This window comes from Elgaria multicarinata, chromosome 1 (assembly GCF_023053635.1).
Source record: "Elgaria multicarinata webbii isolate HBS135686 ecotype San Diego chromosome 1, rElgMul1.1.pri, whole genome shotgun sequence".
Taxonomy (NCBI): Eukaryota; Metazoa; Chordata; class Lepidosauria; order Squamata; family Anguidae; genus Elgaria; species Elgaria multicarinata.
In genome coordinates, this window is record NC_086171.1 from 103,440,402 (window position 1) to 103,461,684 (window position 21,283).

The following is a 21,283-nucleotide window of genomic DNA, read 5'->3' on the forward strand; positions in this document are numbered from 1 at the left end:
CTAAAAAATTATCTATAAGTGGAAGGAAAGGAAAGGAACCTCTCGTGCAAGCACTGAGTCATTACTGACTCTTGAAGGGATGCCAGCTTTCGCTGACGTTTTCTTGGCAGGCCTTATAGCGGGGTGGTTCACCGTTGCCTTCCCCGGCCTTTATTACCTTTCCCCCAGAGCTAGCTGGGTACTCATTTTACCGACCTCGGGAGAATGGAAGGCTGAGTCGACCCGAGCCAGCTGCCTGTGAAACCAGCTTCCACTGGGATCAAACTCAGGCCCTGGGGAGAGTTTCGGCTGCAGTAACTGCTGCTTTAGACATCAATAAATAAACTGAGAATGCCCTAGCTGTTTTTCAAGTACAGCTAGCCCTGGCACACCCGTTTAATTAGGTCTGGCTTTGTCCACCAAGCTCTTCCCAGCCCTTCTGTCATCCTTCCCCTGCTAAGCTAAATCCCAAGACTCCATCCATCAAAAAGCTGAGTTTGGGTATCCTAAAGATGCATTATGCTGGGCTGGTGCTTCTACACCATCATCAACGTTGCCACCTGGAACAGGCAGAGAGACCAGAGGGCTCATAGACACTTAACAAAATTGCGCTTCCCCGTGCCTTGCTGCCATACAATCTCATGGCAAAGGGATGGAAGCACCTCCAGTTGGCAGAGTCACAGGCAGGAGCCTGCTTGCTTCTGAGAGGCAGCAGGAGGGACAACGCAAAGACTTGCACTGGAGGAAAACAAAAACTGGTCAGCAATTTCCCTAGACTAAACACTCCTAGGAAAGCAGTCAGTCTTCACCAGGTTGCCAGAAGTTTCAAACTAGTGCCACGCGAAGACCCAGGCACGTTGCAGGACCCAGGCACCACCCTGGTGGGCTCGCAGAGTTGCTGGCCTGCACTCTGCTGTGCTGGAGCACCACCCCTGCAGATAGCCAGAGTTCCCCATTCAGCAAAGCTCAGGTGGAACAGGGGGCCAATGGGGGTCCACCTGGTCCTATCCTGCTACCTCCATCTTGCCCTCTCAGCCTAAGTGGTACTTGGGTTGTCCACCCCCACTCCACGTTCTGCCTGCCTCTGCATCACCAGCCCTGACAATTTCGTCCTGCCTATCCCAGCTACAGAGAGGCTACTGAGGCAGAAGAGGAGGCTGAGTTCAGTACCAGGGATGCCTGGGGTATCCTTCCAGACATGAGCTGGAAAAGTGTCTGCAGAGGGTCGTTGGTGGCCAGCGTACTGGTGAACCTGCAACAAGACAGAAGGCACCATTTTGAGGAGATGGGGCCAGCGCTGAACAGCTGAGAACAGTGGACTGAGCCTGACAGAGTGGTCACTTCCAGCAACGGGCTCTACGCACCCACTCAGGACCCAGCTGTAGGTCCTCTGGTCCATCTTGCTTGACAGAAAAAGAGCATGGCCCCACAGCTGGTTTCTCATGGCCCAGTCCAGAGCTTCCTGCAAAACAAGAACCAATAAAGCCAGAAAGCAAGAATCAACATTCCATCTCATGTCCCTCACTTCCCCCAGCCCATCACTCCAGCACGACAAAGGGTCAAAGTGCACATCGTGTTAATTACGTAGTTTGTAGCTGATCCATCTTCTCCTCTTACTCGAGACTAAGTGTGCATGTCCCCAATTCCGATAGGGACCACTGTACACTGGGAGGAGAGGATTTTTATATTGCTTTTTATATTGTATTGTGTATTTGTGCTTTTAACCTGTTGATTGTCTTACTATGATTTTAATTTTTGTGAACCGCCCAGAGAGCTTCGGCTATTGGGCGGTATAGAAATGTAATAAATAAATAAATAAATAAATAAACGTCCCGCACTCAGCCCATTCCTTCCCAAAATGCATGCACCCCTGACACCCACACCCCATGCAAGAGTTTAAAAAAGATGGGAGAGGAGGAAAAAGAAAAATACCCAATGGACATGTTTTCTCTCCCTTTTGTAATCCCGGTGCCGGAGGGGGGATTTGGGGGGCGCAAACAGCTCTGGGATAGATCCTCCTCTCCAGGTGAGCAGCGGCCCCAATCCAAATCAGCGCTGTGCACACATTCTGCTTGTGAAATGTGACAATCCTTAAGATAGTATAATAATTTTATCTAGCATTTACATAGTGCTTTGCTTTTCACTGATCCTTACAAGTGACCATGTAAAGTAGGTGCCACTGAAATGTATCGTGTCTGAATTGAATTTGGGTGATCTGATCATTCTATATTAATTTTATTTATTTATTACATTTTTATACCGCCCAATAGCCGAAGCTCTCTGGGTGGTTCACAAAAAACGGTTCACAAAAATTTGCAGTGGTTCACACACACAATCATTTAATGCTGCAGGGATGAGATTGTATATGTGATCCAGGCCTCTTTTACAGATAAACCAAGCAGAAAACATCCCGGAAGGCATGACCCTTCAAGCTTACTTTCTTTCTGCCATAGAAGAGGAGTTTGGTGAACTTCTCCACTCTTTGCTCTGGTGTGCCAGCACTCGGGACAATCTCCCCGGTGAGAAGGTCCGTGGTTCCACAGCCCTCCGTCGGCCACTCCTCATCTGTCAGGTTGATCAGGTTGGCCCTGGTCTCTTGTCTCTTATACCTTTCCCGGTGCTTGCGCTCTTGCATCAGCAGCTCAGCAATGTCTGACCCCACCATGGACTGCAAAAAGGGGGGAGGAGATTATCGGAGTTCAAGTGCGCAGGGCGGGAGGGATCCCGTGCATCCAAAATTGTACAAGTTGACTTCGTTAGACAACAGGCACTCCAAACTCAGGATGGTTATATTTACATACATACACAAACAAATGGTTATTTATTACGGTCGCAGACCAGCAAAATCAACACCCAAACATGCAAAGGATAGATACAAAGTGACATAAAAACAGGATACAGCTTAGTGAGTTACTTCTCTCAGAAGGATTGCAGCATTATTTTTCTAATTTGCATTGAGGTCATGAGAAACTTAGAGACCCTTTCGGTAATATGGGAGGACACATCCCTTAAACAGATTAATACCAACGTTGTGGGGCTTCATCCAGAAAAGGCTGTTAATAACGGAAAGATTAACTTTTTTCTGCATTCCTCATACATGTTACAATGCAAAATGACATGTTCAACAGATTCTATTGCTCCAGAACCACAGGGACATATCCGTTCATTAACCGGGATTTTACTAAACTGTCCTTCTAGTAATGCTGATGGCAACACATTAAAGTGAGCAAGGGTAAATGCTCTCCTATACTTGGGAATGGTTAAAGCACACAGATATGAAGCTGCAGTGACAAACAAACATCCATACATCAGTGCATACACAAACAAACAAACAAATGTATTTCAGGTTATGTCATGGATTTTGGTGACTTAAACCCATGAAAGGCCAATTGATTGGTCTTAGGGTAGGGCAGAATAGTCCGTTGGCTGGCAGACAACAGCTCTACGCCTGTAGAAAGCCTGCTGAAGTAGGAGAACCAGTAACAGTGGCCTTTCCAAGGGTGGCAGGGGCCAAATAGAGGCATGTCTGGGCAGATCACGGACAGCTTTTCACCCAAAAACCCCTCACTTCCCAAAGAGGCCCCAGGATCAGGCCCAGTAACTATGCTGGCCTGGGGCTGGCGTGGTTCATGCCCCCTCGATTCGTTTCAATGGGGAGGGAGGGATTGAAAATACTGCCCATCTGCTGGGCATGTTTTTAGGGAAAACCTACCCTGGCAGGTGCAAGCAAACAGAGCTTTGGAAGTAGGGGAAGATTTTACACCCCCAGGGAATCCAATAGCTTCCAAATCATGTGAGGTACTGGTTCCTCTCTATTCGGCCCTGGTTAGGCCTCATCTGGAGTACTGCGTCCAGTTCTGGGCTGCACAATGCAAGAAGGACGCAAACAAGCTGGAGCATGTTCAGAGGAGGGTAACCAGGATGAATAGGGGTCTGGAAACAAAGCCCTACAAAGAGAGACTGAAAGAACTGGGCATGTTTAGCCTGGAGAAGAGAAGATTGAGGGGAGACATGATAGCACTCTTCAAATACTTAAAAGGTTGTCACACAGAGGAGGGCCAGGATCTCTTCTCGATGTTCCCAGAGTGCAGGACACGGAATACCAGGCTCAAGTTAAAGGAAGCCAGATTCCGGCTGGACATCAGGAAAAACTTCCTGACTGTTAGAGCAGTACGACAATGGAATCAGTTACCTAGGGAGGTTGTGGGCTCTCCCACACTAGAGGCCTTCAAGAGGCAGCTGGAAAACCATCTGTCAGGGATGCTTTAGGGTGGATTCCTGCATTGAGCAGAGGGTTGGACTCAATGGCCTTGTAGGCCCCTTCCAACTCTGCTATTCTATGATTCTATGATTCCAAGCTTTCTGCAAGGACAGGTCACGCAGGTGATACGCACCCCATTCTGCCGGCAAAGGAGGAGGAGGAGTTTCCACAGCAAGGCCAAATCTCTGCCTCGGCTGGATGCCGGGTCACAGCCCGTGGCGGCTCTGCGTTGACAAAACGTCATCACGTCCACTTTGTGCAGATCCTCCCTGAAAGAACAGAAAAGTCAACCATCACCAGAGGAATAATGGCAGGCGCACGCTACTTCCTCAGTAACATTTACAGGGGTTAGTTTTCCGTGGCTGAGAGAGCAGTCAAGACTTAAGGTGTCTTTGTAATATGTGCTTCATGACAAGTATACAGCAGAGCATAGCAAAGGCAAATGTACTCTAATAAGCTTGCTCTTGCATTTGCTTGTCCTCGGTGCACAGAAATGGTAATAATCTGATACTGTACATAGTTTTAGAAATCATTTGGAGAAGTAAATATCTGAACACCTGATCTTAAACATTTTATTCATCATGCTGAAATAAAACATCTCATAATCCACTTTTTTCAATTTTTCAGGGGTGGGGGGACGACCCCAAAAAAGGCTTCAGGGGAAAACGGGGGGGGGGGGATATTTTTTTCCTAAATTTTTCTGTGTTTTTTTCCGGGCCTTCACATCTCTATTCCACCCAGACTGTGGAATGACTCATCAACTTAACAGTCTTTTAACATTTAAGAGAGCTATAAAGACTGATCTATTCCAGCAGGCCTATCCAGTGGAATTTTAGGATGTTTTTAGGATGTTTTAATAATGTATATTATGTTTTTAATTCAGTTTTATGTATTTTATAATTATTGTTCCCCGCCTCGATCCAAATGGAGGGGTGGGTAAGAAATAAATTTATTATTATTATCATTATTATTATTATTATTATCATCATCATCATTATTATTATTCCACATATTTGGAGCATTCAGTATTTCATACCATGGGGAACAATTCATTGAGAAGTTTTTCGATGCAAATCTCATCCCAATGAACAAGAGCTGCACAAGGGCTCAGCCAGGCCCTGGCGCAGTTCCCATTCATTTCAACCTGGGCAGATTGTGAACCACAGTCAGATCCACGTGACTCCCATTTTGCTACCCTTAATAGCACCCAAACTCTGTTGCCTGAAGAGGGATGCCTTAGCTTGCTTCAAGGGTGAAATCATAATCTAACCTCATCCAGAGCTCATGTACCTGATCAGAGGTCCTGGGAAGACTCGCATGGCCTCCTGCTCAGCAGTATCATGCAGGATAACCTGGAAAACAGGACAGAAGCAGAGAGTGGGATCCTAACGACAACTGCTTGAATCATAGAATAGCAGAGTTGGAAGGGGCCTACAAGGCCATCGAATCCAACCCGCTGCTCAATGCAGGAATCCACCCTAAAGCATCCCTGACAGATGGTTGTCCAGCTGCCTCTTGAAGGCCTCTAGTGTGGGAGAGCCCACCACCTCCCTAGGTAACTGATTCCATTGTCGTACTGCTCTAACAGTCAGGAAGTTTTTCCTGATGTCCAGCCGGAATCTGGCTTCCTTTAACTTGAGCCCGTTATTCCGTGTCCTGCACTCTGGGAGGATCGAGAAGAGATCCTGGCCTTCCTCTGTGTGACAACCTTTCAAGTATTTGAAGAGTGTTATCATGTCTCCCCTCAGCCTTCTCTTCTCCAGCCTAAACATGCCCAGTTCTTTCAGTCTCTCTTATTTTTTTATTTATTTATTACATTTTTATACCGCCCAATAGCCGAAGCTCTCTGGGCGGTTCACAAGAATTAAAACCACAATAAAACCTCTCTTCGTAGGGCTTTGTTTCCAGACCCCTGATCATCCTGGTTGCCCTCCTCTGAACACGCTCCAGCTTGTCTGCGTCCTTCTTGAATTGTGGAGCCCAGAACTGGACGCAATACTCTAGATGAGGCCTAACCAGGGCTGAATAGAGAGGAACCAGTACCTCACGTGATTTGGAATCACGTGAGGTACTTGCATTCCTTATAAAGCCAAACTGATAGTGGGGAATTTGCTATCATCATGTGCCTGTTTTAGTCATCTGCTAGTGTAAACACTTTAAACCTCTTCCTGTGTTCTGGATTATATAAGTTGACCAGGACGGAGAGGAAGCTGTAGATGGATGGTCCTGGGTACCTTCATACTGAAAGATCTTTTTCTCTGAATTATATTACTAGGTTTTACTGCACTGTTGAATCCATGCACAATGTTGGTGCTTTTTCTAATGGCTCAATGCACTCCACATACATTATTTCCATATCTTAGCCCTACAAGGTGATGCCCACATAGCAGATATGAAAGATAATTACTTGTTTGGGGCAAGATTTGAACCATTATCTTCCTGGCTCACAGCTCATTCCCTTAACCACTGAAGTAGCTATTTCATAGGAATCTCCATGACCAAAGGGATCACAGAATATGTTCTGCAATGCCGATATCACTGTCTGCCTGCCTTCATAATCTCTGCTTTCTTCTTTTTAAGAGCAAGTTTCTAGTGCTTGTGATCGTGATGAATACTTTTTTTATTGATTGATTGATTGATTTCATTATTATGATCATAGACCAGTCAAACAGTTAGCACAAAATCAGTATGGTGTGTCAACAAAGTATAAAATACATAAAAATATAATAAAAGCCAATGAAAAAAATACTGACAATACATAAAAATCATGATTCATTCAGGGGAGTTTGGGACTAAAATTAAATGATTACTATTCCGTAATAGCAAATATTCTCAATTTCCGTTGATTAATTGCAGACACACAAAAATGTGCCACTTTTGAAGTGATCTTGGGGTCATTATCTGACAGTTGATGTGCTAGATGCTGGTCCTCTGTTCTCCCCAAGAACCATTGTAAAATGGGAGTTATAACTATGTGGTGCCAATCCCGATAGAAAGTACAATGTAGTAAAACATGCCCTACTGTTTCTACTTCTCCCGAACCAAAGGGCCATCCCCATTCCTGGTACAGTTTCTTCTAAACCTTCCATCCAATAAGGCGGAAGGAAGGTAATACATTGCATCTTGCCAAGGTAAACACTTTCCTGAATTTGTGATTGTGATGAACGCTGAAAAACAAGTTGGTGGTTTCTGCCAAATGGCCATCAGAGCACAAGCCAAGGATGGAAGATGCCAGCAGAAACAAGAGATTCCCAACACCATAGATAAGGGAATTAGTAAACAAACAAACAAAAGGGGGGTTGGTTGACTGGGAGCAAAAAAAAACACAGAGAGAGGTAAAGTGGGGATGAGAGAGTGAAGCTAAGGAATTTTAATTTTTGTGAACCGCCCAGAGAGCTTTGGCTATTGGGCAGTATAGAAATGTAATAAATAAATAAATAAATAAATAAATAAATAAATAATAGGAATAGGAGACAATATCCAAGACATGTCACAATTGTGGTCCCTTGTGGCAGACATACATCAATCCAGCTCAATTCCAAGGGGTAAGTTAAGGTTTACCTCTAGGCTGTGTATTTCAACAAGGGCAGGTTGCCCCTCTGCTGGGTAGTTAGGACATCCTCGGACGAGCTGCCCTCCAGCTCCAAAGCATACAGGTACATGGGGGAGGGAAAACTTCTGGGGTGCCACAGGGTGAGAAGCAGCTAGTGTGTCTTCTGCTGAATAACAAGCACAGAGACCTTTACTGACGTGCCAGTGGCCCAAGCCAGGGGATGATCGTGGTCTGGAAAACAGGCCACAAAACACAAATATCCCCAAAGGTGGCCTGTGAATCACGCCCCAAATTCCCATATATCCAAAGGCAGGTGGAAAGAATGAATGGGGTTGAATGGCTCACCTGCTTGAATTGGGCTCCAGTCCGTGGAGAGAGCCGCTTCATAGTGGTTGGAGGAATCATACATGTACTGGCTAAGCTCATAGCTACTGGAGCTGAGACCTGAGTCTTTATACTGTTGGAGCAGGCTTGGTTCTTCGGGCAATGGAAGCTACATTGGGGGGAAAGGGTGGGGACAGGAGGAATATTGTGTAGAAGGTGCTGGTCTGAATAAAAACAGACCAAAATAAATCACAACTTCTTTCACAAGGAACATTAGAGTTGAACAAAAATGGATATTTCCAGGGCCTGCCATTTCCTCATGGTGGACATTTTTCCCCCATGGCTGTCCTGTCTATTAAGTTCTTAGATATTCCTGCTGTAGAAACAGCTGGGATGAGGGCAAAAGAAAGGATACTCTGATCAAGTTCCAAAGCTTGTACCTCATATGCTGGAACACTGGCATTCTCCAGAAAGTTCGCTTGGAATTCACCCTGAATCCAGCCTTGTTGCAAAGGAGAGTTATAATTGGCCTCATAGAAGCCATCTTTATTTGAACCATAATTGTCTTCATAGGACTCATGCGTCTTAGATCTGGGGAAGAAAGGAATAAAAAGAACAAGATTTTGCTTAAAGTCTGTTGGGCACACTCTCATAGAGAGCTCTTGTGTCTCCTCACAGAGAGATGTGCTCCAAAAGAAGCATGAAAAGTTGAATTTATGCTCACTCATGTATTACTGTACATTGATGGGACTTTTCAGGCAGCAATACTTCAAGCGTGGCTGGGAGCTGCCATTTTAATTTCCCACAATACCCAAGAGTGCCCAACACAATGTCACTCCAGTGCATTTACTTCTGAGTAAACATGCATAATACAGTTGCTGAATTGATGAGGGCAGATTTTAAATAGTGGGGCTGAATGTTAGGGGCACACTTGTTTTGAGGCTGTCTTGGTACTGGGGCATACCTGCAGTAGTGACTGCAAACAAATATATTCGATGTAGGCTTCTAATGCTTATTGTTAAAAGGCTATCTTGGATATATTTGCTTTTCTTTATTAAATCGTTGCGATAGCAGGATTCAGTTTTTCGGGGAGAGAAACAGAGCTCACATAGAAGCCTGAAAGGTAGACAGCCTGAAAGCATCCTGGACCTATACTCACTCCAGAAAAGCCCCAAAGACCTGCAGCAGGGAAATGTGTTTCCTGAGGGCACATTGAAAGAGCAGTGAGGCCATGGCACAATTGGTAGGTCGGTATTCCCCAACTTGGTGCCCTTGAGATGTTTTAGACTTCAATTTCCTTAAGACCCAGCCAGCATGGTCAATAGTCAGAATCCTGGAGGGCACCAAGGTTAGGGAAGAGCAGGGTAGGTCATGAGCCCAAACCCAATGAACACTACAGACCCTGGATTAAGAAGATCTTAGATATTTTCCTGTTGGACGGGTCAGCTCTTGGGATTTCTTTCCAGCTTCCCTTACCGAATCGGTGTCACATTGTTCTGCCCAACAAAGCCACTGCCGTCCTCATGACGATAACCTCTGCAGTAACTCTGGTCCCAGGAATCTGCACCTTCACCCCAGGTGTCCCTCTGTCTCGAATCTGCACACTCAGAGAAAATATAAAGCAGCTGCTCTATTTCCAGGCATCAATAACATTTTACAAATGCTAGCACTACGTCAGCGACACCAGTTAAATTTCATTGCATTTTGTTCTCCACAGGATTATGCTCAGGACGAAGGTACATTTGAGTAAACGAGGCCATAAACCCTCATTGATTGATTGATTTTGACTCATCCTACTCCTATTAATTTAACAGCAGCCTGGTCTACAGACATACAGGAGGTGACGCTTTTCCCGCCATGAAGGTAAGTGGGGGAAACAGTTTTGCTTGGCAAATTCCTTCATGGTAGGCAACTGTTAAGGCATGGAAACAGAACTTTAGAAGGGTTGTTTTGGGGAAAATACATAATAAAGAGCCAGCAGGCCAGGTGGAGGCAAATTACTGAGATAAATAGGCTGGTCAGGGTTGGTTTTCCTGGGGGGCGGAGCCGGACACCATGACTGGTAAGATCTCTCCTTAAGACCTCCCGATTCGGGAAGATCTGGAAAGCTAATTATCTCATTTAAAAGGCATGGGTCGTTAATGAAAAAGAAGGTTGATCATTATGAGTGCTAAGAGAGGGTGAAAATCCTGTTTTTGGAAGCAGACTCAGAAAAAGGAGGGAGGAAGCAGCCCGTTCCTTGGCTGTAAACAGACGGAAGGAGGGGGGACTTGAAAAACGAAACTAACTACGACAGTTCTCCCGTCTCCTAAGTCTGATAAGTGGTGATTTATACTCCTAATCTGAGAGAAAGGTTTATTTGGCAGTAAATTCACCCTTTAAAAAAGCACCGAAGAAGAAGTGTTTATTTTGCGGAGAATGAGAGATGGGTGGAATGGAAAAAGGAAAAAAAAACACGGGGAAGGCTACTTGGCAAAGAGTTCATCCTTCTAATCATAATTTGGCCCGTCTTGAGAAAGTGTCTGTAGAAAAAGACTTACAAAGTTCTGAAAGTGACAACGGAGCTGTCAAGATGGCTGAGGGTTCTGGCACGGTGCCAATTTCAGCTGCATTGGAAGAATTGAAGAAACTGATTCTGGATAGCACTGCTACTTTGAGCAAGAAGATGGATGTTAATGAAAAGAACGCAGCAGCACGAATGGGGGTGCTTGCAGATAAGATCGCGCAAAATGATAGAGAGATAAAGAAGCTGGATGTGGAAGTTAAAGCACTTGTGAAAAAACAGGATGTCTTTGAAAAAAGTTGTGAGGTAAAATTCCAAAGTCAAGATTTACAGTTGATCCAACTTCAAGATCAGGATCGGCGTTGCAATGTACGCATTAAACAATTTGCTGAAGAACCAGGAGAGGATTTGAGAAAAATAGTTTTGAAGTGGTTCAACGATATGATGCCAGATTTGGATATAAAAGACTGTGATATTGAAAGGATCCATAGAGTGGGAGGAGCAAAGTATAGAGGATCAACCAGAGACATTCTTGTGAGATTTGGCAGTTACTACAAAAAAGAGCAAGTGATGAAGAAATTGAGGGCTATGGTCATGATTAAATATAAGGGCAAAGCAGCGCAAGTATACAACGATCTTTGTCAGCAAACACTCCAATGGAGGCGCAGCGTTAAGCAAATAACTGAAACGCTAATAAAAAATACAGTGAGATATGCTTGGGGTTACCCTGTTTTTTTAAAGTTTTCCTATGCTGGGGGTGAACACAGAGTAACCTCTCTGGAGCAAGGCAAGGAGCTGCTGAAGAGTTTGGGGTTATTTAAGGATGCAAGTCTTGGAGCTGGAGATGGGAATGGAGCCAAAGCCGGGGCGTCTGGGACGGGGTAAATGGGGAATGCTGTTATGAGATAATTAATATGATAAGTAGTTAAGTATAGAGATCTAGCCGTTAGGGCGGGGCACCGCCTCCCCCCTCTCCCCTAAGTTAGATGGCTGGAGTAATAGACTCACGAGGATATGGGGAGGGGGAAAGTAGTGGGGGGGAAGAGGGGTTGGGGGGGATTAATAGGGTGGGAGGGAGGGGGATGAAAGGGGGTTCAGGGTTTATTTTTATATTTGTTGTTGTATATATTTATGAGTTGCAGAGCACACGGGATCGGAAGGAAAATCAAAAGGGTGATTATGAATAAGAACATTAAAGTATCAACGCTCAATGTTAAAGGTCTGGGGGCAGTCGTGAAAAGGAGGAGAATAGAACAAATGTTAAATAAAGAAAGATCGGATATTATTATGTTGCAAGAAACACACCAAAATTTGATGGCGTAAATGAAATTCGGACAAGGTGGTCTGTTTATTATGAAAAGTCATTAGGGACGTCAAAAAAAATGGAGTAGCAATTTTGATTTCAAAAAAAAGTGGATTCATATTGAAAACTGTAAGAAAGGATGATAATGGTAGATATCTTATGATAAAGGGGCAAATAGAAAGTGAGCAATATACATTAGTAAATGTTTATGCCCCTAATGAGAGACATAGAGAGTTTTTTATGAATTTATTTAATGAAATAGAGGAGTTTAGGGAAGGATATCTAATTTTAGCTGGGGATTTTAATATGGTAATGGATAATAGAGTGGATAGATCAAACCCCACAAATGTGGAAAAAAGAAATAATATTACTATATTGCATAAACTAGTAAAAGAAAAAGACTATGTAGATTGTTGGCGTTTACTGAATGGCCTGAATCCGGGATTTTCTTATTACTCCTCAGTTCATCAGACATACTCTAGAATAGATTATATAATGGTTTCAAAAGAGTTTGCAAGTAAGGTATGTAAAATGGAAATGGGGGTAATAAAGGTAACAGACCATGCATTGTTAAGTTTAGAATTTACAGTTAAAAAGAATTATAAGGAAGCGTTTAGGTGGAAACTAAACACAAAACTTTTGAAGTATAATAAGGTGGTAGAAAAAATGCAAAGAGAATTGACAGAGGCTTGGGAAATTAATGAGAAGGGAGGAACGTCAAGGGCAGTAGTTTGGGATACCATGAAGGCAGTATCAAGAGGGATATGTATTAGGGAAATGTGTAATTTAAGAAGGCAACAAGTAGCAGAGCAGGAACAATTGGAGGAAGAGATTAAGAAAATGGAGAAAGATTATTGGCAACATAAAAATAAATATAAATTAATAGAAATACAAGCAAAGAAAAAACAGTTAGAAAATTTAAATTTAGAGGAGGTTCAAAAGAATTTAATATATATGAAAAGGGAGTATTTTGAAAATAGTAACAGGAATTCTAGAGTGCTTGCCAGGCTCACACAAAAAGAAAAAGCCAGGAATGGGATAGGGATTTTGAAGGATAAACAAGGGAAGTATTGTCATACAATGAAGGATAAAGTAAAGATTTTTCAGGAGTTTTATCAAGAATTGTATAAGGGAAAGGATATTCAAAAACAAAAGTTGGAAGCTTATATAGAAAAATATATAAAGAAGAGAATAAAAATAGAGCATAAAGAGTCAATGGAAAAGGTAATAACTCAAGGAGAAGTAGAGGAAGTAATTGAGAATTTGAAGCCGGGTAAATCTCACCGGGGGTAGATGGTTTAGGACCAGAATATTATAAGGTTTTTAAAGGAATTTTAATACCAAAATTAATAAATTTGTATAATTCCATATTGGAAGAGGATAGAACGCCAGAATCATGGGAACATTCAATAATAATTTTAATTCCAAAACCAGATAAAGATTTGACTGTCCCTGATTCATATAGACCTATTTCATTAATAAACCAAGATGCTAAGCTTTTTTCAACTATTTTAGCAAGGCGGTTGAATAAATTTATAGAGGAATACATAGGGGAGGACCAATGTGGATTTGTGGCAGGTAGACAGATGTCTAATTTAGTGGGAAGAGTATTAAATGTAATACAGGTGATAAATAAGTCTAGGATTAAAGCGGGAATTCTGGCATTGGATAATTTTAAGGCTTTTGATTGTTTGAGCTGGCAAGCTTTAAAGATGGTTTTAAATAAAATGGGGTTTGGAAATAAATTTAAAGCGATAATAGAACAGTTATACTCTCAAAATACAGCCGTAGTGGTAGTGAATGATGGTGTGACAGATAAGATAGGACTAGCCAGAGGGACAAGGCAAGGTTGTCCGCTCTCACCAGTCCTATTTGTAATGGTAATGGAATTATTGGCGAATGCAATACGAGAAGATGAGGAGATTGAAGGAATAGGTAGTATGAAAGAAATCAAATTGAATATGTTTGCAGACGACACGTTGTTGACGATAAAGAATCCAATAGAGAAGATGGGGAGAATTAAACAGCAATTGAGAGAATTTGAGGATATTACGGGGTTAAAAATAAATTGGTCTAAATCAGAATTGATGTTGTTTAATTATACTAAAAAAGAAGAGAAGGATTGGGAAGAAAGGGGAAGAGAAATTAGAGTTAAGAATCAGATTAGATATTTGGGAATAAAAATTATGCAGAAGCTAGAGAGTTTAGAGAAAGAGAATTTAAATGTGTTAAAAAAAGAGATTTTAGCAAAATTGGAAAAATATAAAAGGTTGAATTTATCTTGGTTTGGAAGAATAGCATTAATAAAAATGAAGATTTTAGCAAAGATTAATTTTGTGTTCAGGATGCTACCAATAAAAATTTCAGAATCAAAGCTAAAAAGTTGGCAAAGGATTATAAATAATTATTGTAATGGTGATAAGAAAGCGAGAGTAAATAAAAGTAAATGGTATTTGAGCCAAAAAAAGGGAGGGTTGGGTCTCCCGAATATTAAATTATATTATGTAGCTAATAGATTAAGATATATAGTGGAGGCAATTACAGGATTAGGGGAATTAGATTGGATGGAAGAAAAAATTACGAGTAATATAGAGACTAAATTGGAAAATGTATTTTTTATGGAAGGAAAAAAAAATGGGTGGAAAGTATAAATAACCCGCTTTTGAGGTCTCACTGGGAAATTTGGAGTAAATATAAAGGGGAGCTGCTTCCAAGCAGCTCTCCTTTGTCGCCGGTAATAATGTTGAAGAATTTCCCGGTGGACTTAAAGAGTAGATTAAGTAAAGTTTTAATAGAAAAGAATAAAATGAAATTAAGGGATTGGTTAAGAGGAATGAGTACAAAAGAGGATATGGAAGAGGTTTTGAAGGATATTAAATTAACTTGGTTAAATTATAGACAATTAGAACAGTGGACTAAAAAGTGGGTAAGAGATAATGGAGAGTGTAGAGAATTAACAAAGTTTGAGGAACTAATAGTTAAGAAAGATAACGAAAGGGAGAAAAGAACAGTGTTAAAAGGGTTGATGAGTGAAATATATAGAATATTGGTGGAGAAAGGGACGGTGGATAATTCGGGTAAAATGGTTTGGGAGACAGATTTGAAGGTACAAATAGGACAACAGGTTTGGGAGGGATTATGGAAACAAAGAGCGTTGAGAAATATGTCAGTAAGAATAAAAGAGAATTATTTTAAAATTGTATGGAGGTGGTACCTAACTCCGGTTAGACTGAATAAGATAAACAATCAGCAATCAGAAAATTGTTGGAGAGGTTGTGGGGTTAAAGGAACGTATTTGCATATGTGGTGGGAATGTAACTATGTTCAGAAATTGTGGAAGATGGTGTTTTTGGAGATTGAAGAAATTGTGGAAATGAAGATAGAACGAACACCAAAAGTTGCATTGCTGTCACTATTTGAAGAAGACTTTAAATGTAAAAAGGAAATTAAGGAACTGATAATGAATTTGTTGATTGCAGCAAGATTGATTGTAGCTAGGAACTGGAAGATTCAAGGGGAATATTCTATTGAATGGTATAAAGAAGTATGGGATATAGCTATTAATGATAAATTAACAAGTAATATTAAATGGAGAAGAGGTATAGCTAAATCAAATGATTTTGAAGGAATTTGGAAACAGTTCCTAATATTTGTGTTTTCTAAAGGAAGTGGGAAACCACCAGCAGAAGAAAGTATGAGATTCTGGAATCAGGAATGAGATCCCGAGGTGGGGGGTGCACTTGTATGTTAATCTTGATTATGTTATTAAGATAAGATATTATGTATTCAATATTCAACATTATGCAGTATGTTGTTGTTGTTGTTTTTTTATGTGAATGTAAATGTGTATGTTTAAGTAATGTAGAAAAAAAAAAAGGGTTGGTTTTCCTTAAAACCATGAGCAATGAAGAAGTCTCATGGAGTATAAGGGTCATAAAGAAAGGCCAAGTTGAAGGTTTACAGCACTGGTGCCCAGAGTGTCAGAATTTTCATACATGATTTTAGACCTCTGCGTGGTTTCATTGTTTTGCTGATGGTCTTCCTTTCTTTCTTTTTATTTTCCTCACTGACTTAGCAGTGATTTTCCAGAAAGAGACGTGTATATATACAAGCGCACACCGATCACAAACACATTTTGTAAAACTGTTGGGCTCCCCCCTCCCTCCTATGGAAAATGCAGTACCTCTTTCATTCTGCTGCACTTGGGGGGATCTCTGGTAGCCTCCATATGTGCTATTGTCCGCAGAGCTCCGATACACATCTTCGTACCCTTGCCTGAAGTATAATCCAAAAGGGAGTAAGCGGAAGGGAAGGGAAGGCATATCTACTTGGGGGTAGCTCTCTAAATTCCTCTTGTTTTGTAATGATAAAGAAGCAGGAAATAGCAATGTCAGAAATAGTTTCAAATATTGTTCTGTAGGATAACAATGGGTTCTAATGAGCCTTTGGTCATTAAAATGACCCTTTCCTGCAACTCTCTGTTTAATAATTTAAAATATGAATAGAGAGCCATGATTATACTGTGGTTATAATGACAAATGCCCCCTGAAATCCTACTTGTTTTGTCTGGGCTGGACAGTCTATAATTAACCCAGATAACTTGTGACAACCCTAGTGAGAGGACCAGGGGACAAACTGGATGAGAAAGGAGGGCAGAAAGGAAGTACAAACAAAAGAAGCCGCGTGACCTTAAAAACCAAAGGTGATATCAGAGACACATAAGACCACTTCAGATGTACCAGGAAACCACAGTTTCCACTCTGAGAATGAGCTCATCACAGGCTCATCCCTTCTCTTCTTTCATGCCCACAAGATGATTGGACGGTTTCATTTCCACTTTCATTTCCCATGACATCCAAACTCAGTGAAGCATTTAACCTACAGTTAGTGAGAACCACTAGCTGTAGTGAGAAACCACAATCAAACTAGGTTTTCAGATCTTGGTTTTATCTGAAACCATAGCTTAAGTGACCTAGAGTTCCCCTCATTCAGACGTGAAGGGAAACTGTGGGTTATTTAAAATAGTATGTGAATGATCCTGAGTTTCTCCTCATGGACTCAAAAGAGAGTAGGGGAAAGCACCCTACAGCTTATTCATTAGGGTGACCAACTGTCAGGATTTCCCCGGATTTGTCCTGGTTTTTGTTCTTTCCATGGTGTCAGGGGGGATTTTTTATAATTTTCAATAATGTCCTGGAATGACACACCTTCCCCTTTAAGGCTGCCATTAGCATGGCAGGAGGGAGTGACATGCTTTCTTGAGGCACATCATTCCCCCACCCCAAGCTCCAATTGAGGTCTTAAAGGGGAAAGTGGGTCATTCGTGGACATTATAGAAAAGGCCCCAATTGGAGTGGATGGTGGTGGTGCAGAATGAAATCCTTTCCCCTCCTCCACTCCAATCAGGTTCTTTAAGGTGGCGGGGGACTAACGTACTTTCTGCAGGACTCAGAAAGCTGCTTCTCCACACACACACACTAGGTGTCCTCTTTTTTGGTTTCCCAAATATGGTCACCCTATATTCACATGTCAGGAAATCACATTTTCCCATTATGTCTTAATCAAGCCAATATATGTCTCCTGAAACTGTTTGTTTTTGCTTTAATACTGTCATAGGGAACTCCAAATTTGATTGGAGTAATGGAGCAGAGAAGGGAGTGTTTAAGCCTTTCTCTGTGGGCCATTTTCCCATTTAAAAATCATCCCACATGCTGGTTTTCTCACCATATTAGAAAAGTTTTGCAGCTTGACTACTATGCTCACAGGATGGGGCCTGTTACTATCTCTCAACCTATTCTTCTTCACAGGATTCTGGTGAGGACAATATGGAGCCAGCCCTTCTAAGCTGTCTTGAGCTCCTTGGAGGGATACAGATGTGAACAGTGGTAACAAGTGCCTGTGGCTCTATTGGTGAGACAGAGAACGGCTGTGAAGGTAGAATCATAGAATAGCAGAGTTGGAAGGGGCCTACAAGGCCATCGAGTCCAACCCCCTGCTCAATGCAAGTATATTGAAGAAGGTATATGCAGGTATATTGAAGAAGATGTCCAGCTGCTCTCCTCAAACAATTTCACAGCCCTAGTGAATATTACTTTCTTCATACCAACCTTACCTTGAGTATGACCAGTTGGGGTGGCCGCTTTCATAATACCCTGCCCTGGAGTTTGGTCTCCTATAGTCCTGTAGCCTTGGATGGTAGGTGGGATGGTAGTATTCTACTCGAGACTCCGGCCAAGGCTGAGGCCCTGCCCGGGGCTGATGGTGGTACATCCACTCACTGTTGTGCCTGGAATGAGGAGGTGGAGGGCCACGGGAGACTTCTCTCCATGGACCCCTGTCATAGCCTTCTGCCCATGTTGTGTGTCTCCCTCGTGGATGGGGCTGCCGTGGTGGAACCCAAGGTTCCATCTGGAAATTGCTGTGGGTCCTGTTTTTGTTTCGTTTTCCTTAGTATCAAGATTGCTTCAGCTTCCTGCAAACATAAGAGTAGCCACAAGGCAGGTGATACAATGAAAGCAGACCTTCTTCCAAATAAGATACACAATTTCTTATGGCTGTGGAGATGTGCTTTCAAGCATGCACGTAGCATCTTGCAAAATTCCCCTGTATAAAGGGGACGAAGCCCTTCTTCCATTTTGCCTGTCTCCGTGTCGCTCCTTTATAGACTCTGGAAAGGTAGCTCCAGCTTCCTTTGGAAGAGAGCAAACTACAAACTTAGATGATGTTTGGTAATATCTCTCCACATAGTTGAGCAGGCAGAGGGCAAACTGGCACATTGGCAGGCGATGCTAGACCCAACTCAATAGCATCCCCCAAAAGTAACAGCAGCAACCCCTGAAGACCAAGCTCCCAAAATGTAGAGCCTCTTTCCTTTTTCCTGGGTCAGTATCAATTTGTCCAAGCTATTCCTTTTGGCCTCCTACCAAGAAGGTGGGTGTGACACATACTAGGAGCGTGGAAATGGTACTGCCCACCAGAATCTGATGCCTATTGGTTATGGTCACCGTCAAGTCACCAATTGGGTTGTTTTGCCAACAGAAGAGCAGACACGCAAGCAAATTCTCCTGTCCACATTCCACAATCCTCTCTTCCTGCCACTTCAGTTTTTGTCCCAACATTCCTCAGTATCCAAAGACTCAAATTTTGAAGGGGAAAAATGCTTTGAAATTGAACACCTTGATGCGAAGTACATAGACTGACATAAAGTGTGTGTGCACTTCATTTTGAAGTTGGAAGTTAATGTTTTGGACACATAGTTTTTACATGTTCAGTACAGAGATTCAGACAACCATGATTGATCTCAACATTTGTAAATAACAACAACAACAACAAATAACAACATCATTGCAGCAGTTTCCCTAATTGTTCTATACTCTTCACATTCATTTTCTCCATATCATACAAAAGCCCTGTGTTTGGCCAGAAACTGAAGTGCTTCTGGTTCTCAGTTTGATCTCTTTACTCCTATATTACTGTACAAAAAACACACCTGCAAAAATCCCTGAAAGCTACATTTTAAAACAATTTGAGGTCTTGCTGCCCTTCTTAGCTGATTTTTTTTAAAAAAAATCACATACCCTCTGCCATCTTTTACAATCCAGCAGTGAGATGTCATAACATCTGGCACTAACAAATGCTACTTGATTACAACTGTCTCTTCCAAACCTATCTAGTACACAACTTTAACATGCGTAAATGTTTAAATCCATTTCACCCCAATCTTAGACCAAACAAAATGGGTTTCAATTACATCCTCAGATATTCCGAGATAAATCCAGGATCAACTGGATGAGCATCAACGTTCCCATCAGCACATGTGTCCACCCACGCACACACACCTGTTTACAAATGAGACCACCAGCTTCAGCTGTCTCAGCCTGGCCTCAGCTCTACACGTCCCCAAAGGCAGCTGTCAAAGTCCGCCTGCCACATCAGTTGACACCTGATTGATTCTCCGCCCGCTCTGGGTCAGTGCTCTCGGCTTTTTTCTGTGCCAAAGTCCCAGCCCATGCCGGAACACTCATTGAGCAGGGCAAAGGGCACCTTGCCTGCCTGCTTGCTGGTAGCTGTTTGTAAACAGGGGAGTGTATCCTTAAAGCGGAGGGGGGATCCTGAACAGTCAAAGACTTTTGTTAAAATATGAGCAGTCTGGGATAAGGTGAATTGAAAAATCCCAATATAGGCTTGGGAAAACTGTCCAGCACCCAGGTTTGCATTACAGATGTTTTTCTCACCCATCACAGCTTCAAACATCTGTGGGGAGAACATTCTCTATTTCAGTTCGCACTTGATGTTCAACTATACCATTAGTAGTTTATAGAAGTGCAGAAAAAGACATTCAAATTAAGCAAACAACCCACTTACTAATAAAGTTGCCTCCCCCACACTGGCGCCCTCAAGATGTGTTGGACTACAACTCCCATCATCCCCAACCACCCGGGTTGGCTGGGGGGGGGGGTTACAGAGAGTTGTGGTCCCAACACATCTGGCGGGTGCTAGTTTGGGTGAGGCAGTAATACAGGATTCTCTTCCTTGAACGAAACTGGGAATTCTTCCAAAGCAATGTGCAGCGGTACAGTCACACTGTAATTCACATTTTTCATCCTCGTTCACCTTCATTTAGTCCTTTAAAATTAAGGATTTTAAAGGATTAAAATCCTTTAAAGCTTCCCTTGACTTGTCTGTTTTTACAAATCCACCAACGAATCACAAGCCAACTTGATTTGAAAATTGTAAAGCGAAGTTGTATGTCATTTCGCCGCTGATTAGTTCCTTTGGGATGTAGCTGAAACAAAACGCAAATCGGTCTAGAAGAACCGATTATTAAAGAATGACTCTTAAAATCAAGGCATTTCTTTCTTTCCTAAGAACGGTGAAGTTTTCTAAAGGTAGTATAAAGAGCAGTTTTATTTTATGCATTTTCCTCTTTCCCAGCCACGAATCCCGTTTGCCTTATTCCGCCTTTTAAATGCGCACTAGTTTTCTCTATTAATACTTTTTTTATAAAGGTTACTTACACCTCCTATCACTAAATCAAAGTCTTTGATGATGCTCCTGCATCCCATCATGGCAACAAGCGCTGCTCATTGGCATAGCCGCTTCTCCGGGCTCTCTCTGCCACGTCAGCTAGTCGGAACCTTCGAGCTGTCAGTCTTGCTTCTTGCCGGAACTCTTTGTTAAGGACGCTGAGAGTGAGGGAAATAGCAGGCGGTTGGGTGGACACGCCATAGAAAGAAGGTCATTTCAGTACCGGAGGAAGGTGATTCTTGGGCGCCTGTGCATTTTAATGCCCCCCTGTATTGTCTTAGGCATCAAAGCAGCCGGAGAAACGTCGCATTCAAGTGTGTTTGATACAATAAC

The 21,283-nt window shown here is 42.4% G+C and overlaps 1 protein-coding gene across 5 annotated transcripts in view; it reads right to left on the reverse strand.

Annotated features, from left to right (window-relative positions):
- SEC16B (SEC16 homolog B, endoplasmic reticulum export factor) overlaps window positions 1-21,035 on the reverse strand; it is a 54,388-nt gene extending 33,353 nt beyond the window's left edge. Inside the window, exons 1-12 of one of the 5 annotated variants that reach the window (XM_063134117.1) lie at window positions 20,941-21,035; window positions 18,036-18,395; window positions 16,107-16,198; window positions 9,594-9,714; window positions 8,558-8,708; window positions 8,139-8,286; window positions 7,802-7,959; window positions 5,531-5,592; window positions 4,374-4,509; window positions 2,417-2,647; window positions 1,344-1,441; window positions 1,150-1,231 (exon numbers count right to left, since the gene is read on the reverse strand). In XM_063134117.1, the coding sequence (XP_062990187.1) occupies window positions 1,150-1,231; window positions 1,344-1,441; window positions 2,417-2,647; window positions 4,374-4,509; window positions 5,531-5,592; window positions 7,802-7,959; window positions 8,139-8,286; window positions 8,558-8,708; window positions 9,594-9,714; window positions 16,107-16,198; window positions 18,036-18,331 (1,575 nt within the window). In that variant the 5' untranslated portion in view covers window positions 18,332-18,395; window positions 20,941-21,035. The other 4 variants (XM_063134125.1, XM_063134101.1, XM_063134108.1 and 1 more) reach the window with 4 other exon arrangements.
- Window positions 21,036-21,283: the final 248 nt, after the last annotated feature.